At 37.7% G+C, this 2,061-nt stretch overlaps 1 protein-coding gene across 1 annotated transcript; it reads right to left on the bottom strand.

Annotated features, from left to right (window-relative positions):
* Nucleotides 1-1,283: 1,283 nt before the first annotated feature.
* On the bottom strand, nucleotides 1,284-1,766 carry LOC138001373 (DNA damage-regulated autophagy modulator protein 1-like). Its single transcript, XM_068848016.1, has one exon. It carries the CDS (start codon nucleotides 1,764-1,766, stop codon nucleotides 1,284-1,286), a length of 483 nt encoding a protein of 160 aa, XP_068704117.1.
* Nucleotides 1,767-2,061: the final 295 nt, after the last annotated feature.

Raw genomic sequence — 2,061 nt, 5'->3', positions numbered from 1 at the left:
CCTGGTTTCAAAAGAACAAAGTGGTCAGGAAAAAATGAGCTGGTTTAAAAAACATTCAACCAAGAGCAAAATTAAACCACAACATATACACAACGATTCTATTTGCAATAATTGCAAAGATGTGGTGAAAACCTTGGCAGCTATCGCGTTTGTCAGCGATACAAAACAATCATTTTTAATATGAACTTAGCAAAATCTTCTAGTAACGGGGGAAATGTAACGCTGTACGAATATTACATCCTCCGCTACGTCCCGGGGGTGGGGTGGGGGAGTGGTTTCGATTGACTAGTGCATTACTTGAGTATCAAGACAACGGTTAATAGAGCCTTTCAAACCATATAAGATTGGAACGTCACCGACCATATGACATCCCCGATATCAAGCCCCGACCTATGTCAGGCCCCTAAAACAAAATGTTAAAAAAAGTTCGTTTGCATTATCTGAATGATGCGATGCAAGGAGACGGGCAGTCGTCCTTTATTTGAATCAAAGGTTTATTTCGCCAGGTGGTGTAGTTTTATAGTTACTTAAAATCATTTAGATCTTGTGACGTTGAAGTTTGTAAAGAACACTCTGACACCCGAATAACTGCATGTACAATGATAATATGGAAAATTTCAACCGCTAAGAAAAGAAAACAAGGGCTTATATACTTTATATAACAAAAGAGAGTACCAGTAAACATTTTGCCTCCAATACAAACATATTCACCTACAAACCAATGTGAACTTTTCTTCAAATTTATTGGCTACAATTACTAATATACACTTGATAACAACTTGACAGACAAACTACCCGCAGTGTCGTTGTGTTTCAGTTGTGTTGTAGCACAATGCTTCTACGAGAAAATTAATGCTTACGTGCAAAACCAAATTTGACTGTCTTGTCAAAGAGATGCTCTTTAGGTGAACTCTCATAAAGCAACCATAAAAATGAAAACTCACTGCATGTCTGAAGGTTTTTGTACAAAAAAAAAGTTTCTGAGCTTTCATTGTTATACTAATTTCAACAAAAAGAAACTCATATCTTATTCTTACATGTTGCATAATTTGTCACTATAGAGTATTGAGAATGCGGTCATGTACACTGAAACCTCTGATTTTAACAGTATGGGAGACGCTCATCATATTGAATACTAACTTGTACCTTGTGAAATGGGTTTTAAGTTTAACCACCCTAAAAAAGTCTGTGAAAGCAATTTCTTTTCAAGGACTGACAATCCAAATCTAAAAAAAATCTTCTTTTTTTGTTGTTGTTCAAGAACTACTGGTAATAGCAATAATTTAGCCATACAGAGATGAGTAGAGTCCATCATCTGAGCCTGAACCAGTTGCCAGTGGCACAGGATATTGAGTACACCTTGAAACAACAATTTTCATCTTCACAAATCTGAACTCGCCAAAGAATGTAGCCATGAAACCCAGGAGCAACAAAGCCATTAGCCACTCTGACACATCACCGACAACATGGTCAACATAATTCTTGTCCTTTGGGTTCCATTTATGTGAAATATGGGAGTGGTGTGTGTGGTAGTGAAACCAGTCTTTGCTTGCATAGGATGTTGCTGTGACACAGGATATAAAAAAGACTGACATCAAAATGGCCATGATGAATCGTAAGGTCAAAAGTGTGGAGGTGATGAGGCCACACGACTTCATCTTGTAGGAAATAAACGACTGTAACCAGCCGTAGCAAATACCACAGAGAAACACCATTCCTGCACCAACAATATGGACACCAACCACTGCATCTTCCTGCAAAAACATTTCGTTCAATGGCCACATACAGTAAACATGAACACGTTACATTGATTTGATTGGGTCCTATGTCCTATAAACTGGAAGCAAGTCAGAGCACAATGTAGTATGAATACCACAAATGGAAATTTCTAGACATACATCTATACCATCAGACCCCAGTTGATCAAAGGCTGTATAATGATATCCAATGTCATTCATAAAATCCTCATCAATAGTTTAAAATTAACCACGGGTAGCTCAAACGCCAGTTAGTTTTAACTATGCAGTAAAATTTCGCTTTCGATTGATTCCTGCAGCCGGT

This window comes from Montipora foliosa, chromosome 4 (assembly GCF_036669935.1).
Source record: "Montipora foliosa isolate CH-2021 chromosome 4, ASM3666993v2, whole genome shotgun sequence".
Classification (NCBI taxonomy): Eukaryota; Metazoa; Cnidaria; class Anthozoa; order Scleractinia; family Acroporidae; genus Montipora; species Montipora foliosa.
Note: the sequence above shows the minus strand (reverse complement) of the source record. Positions and strands in the feature narration are given on the sequence as shown.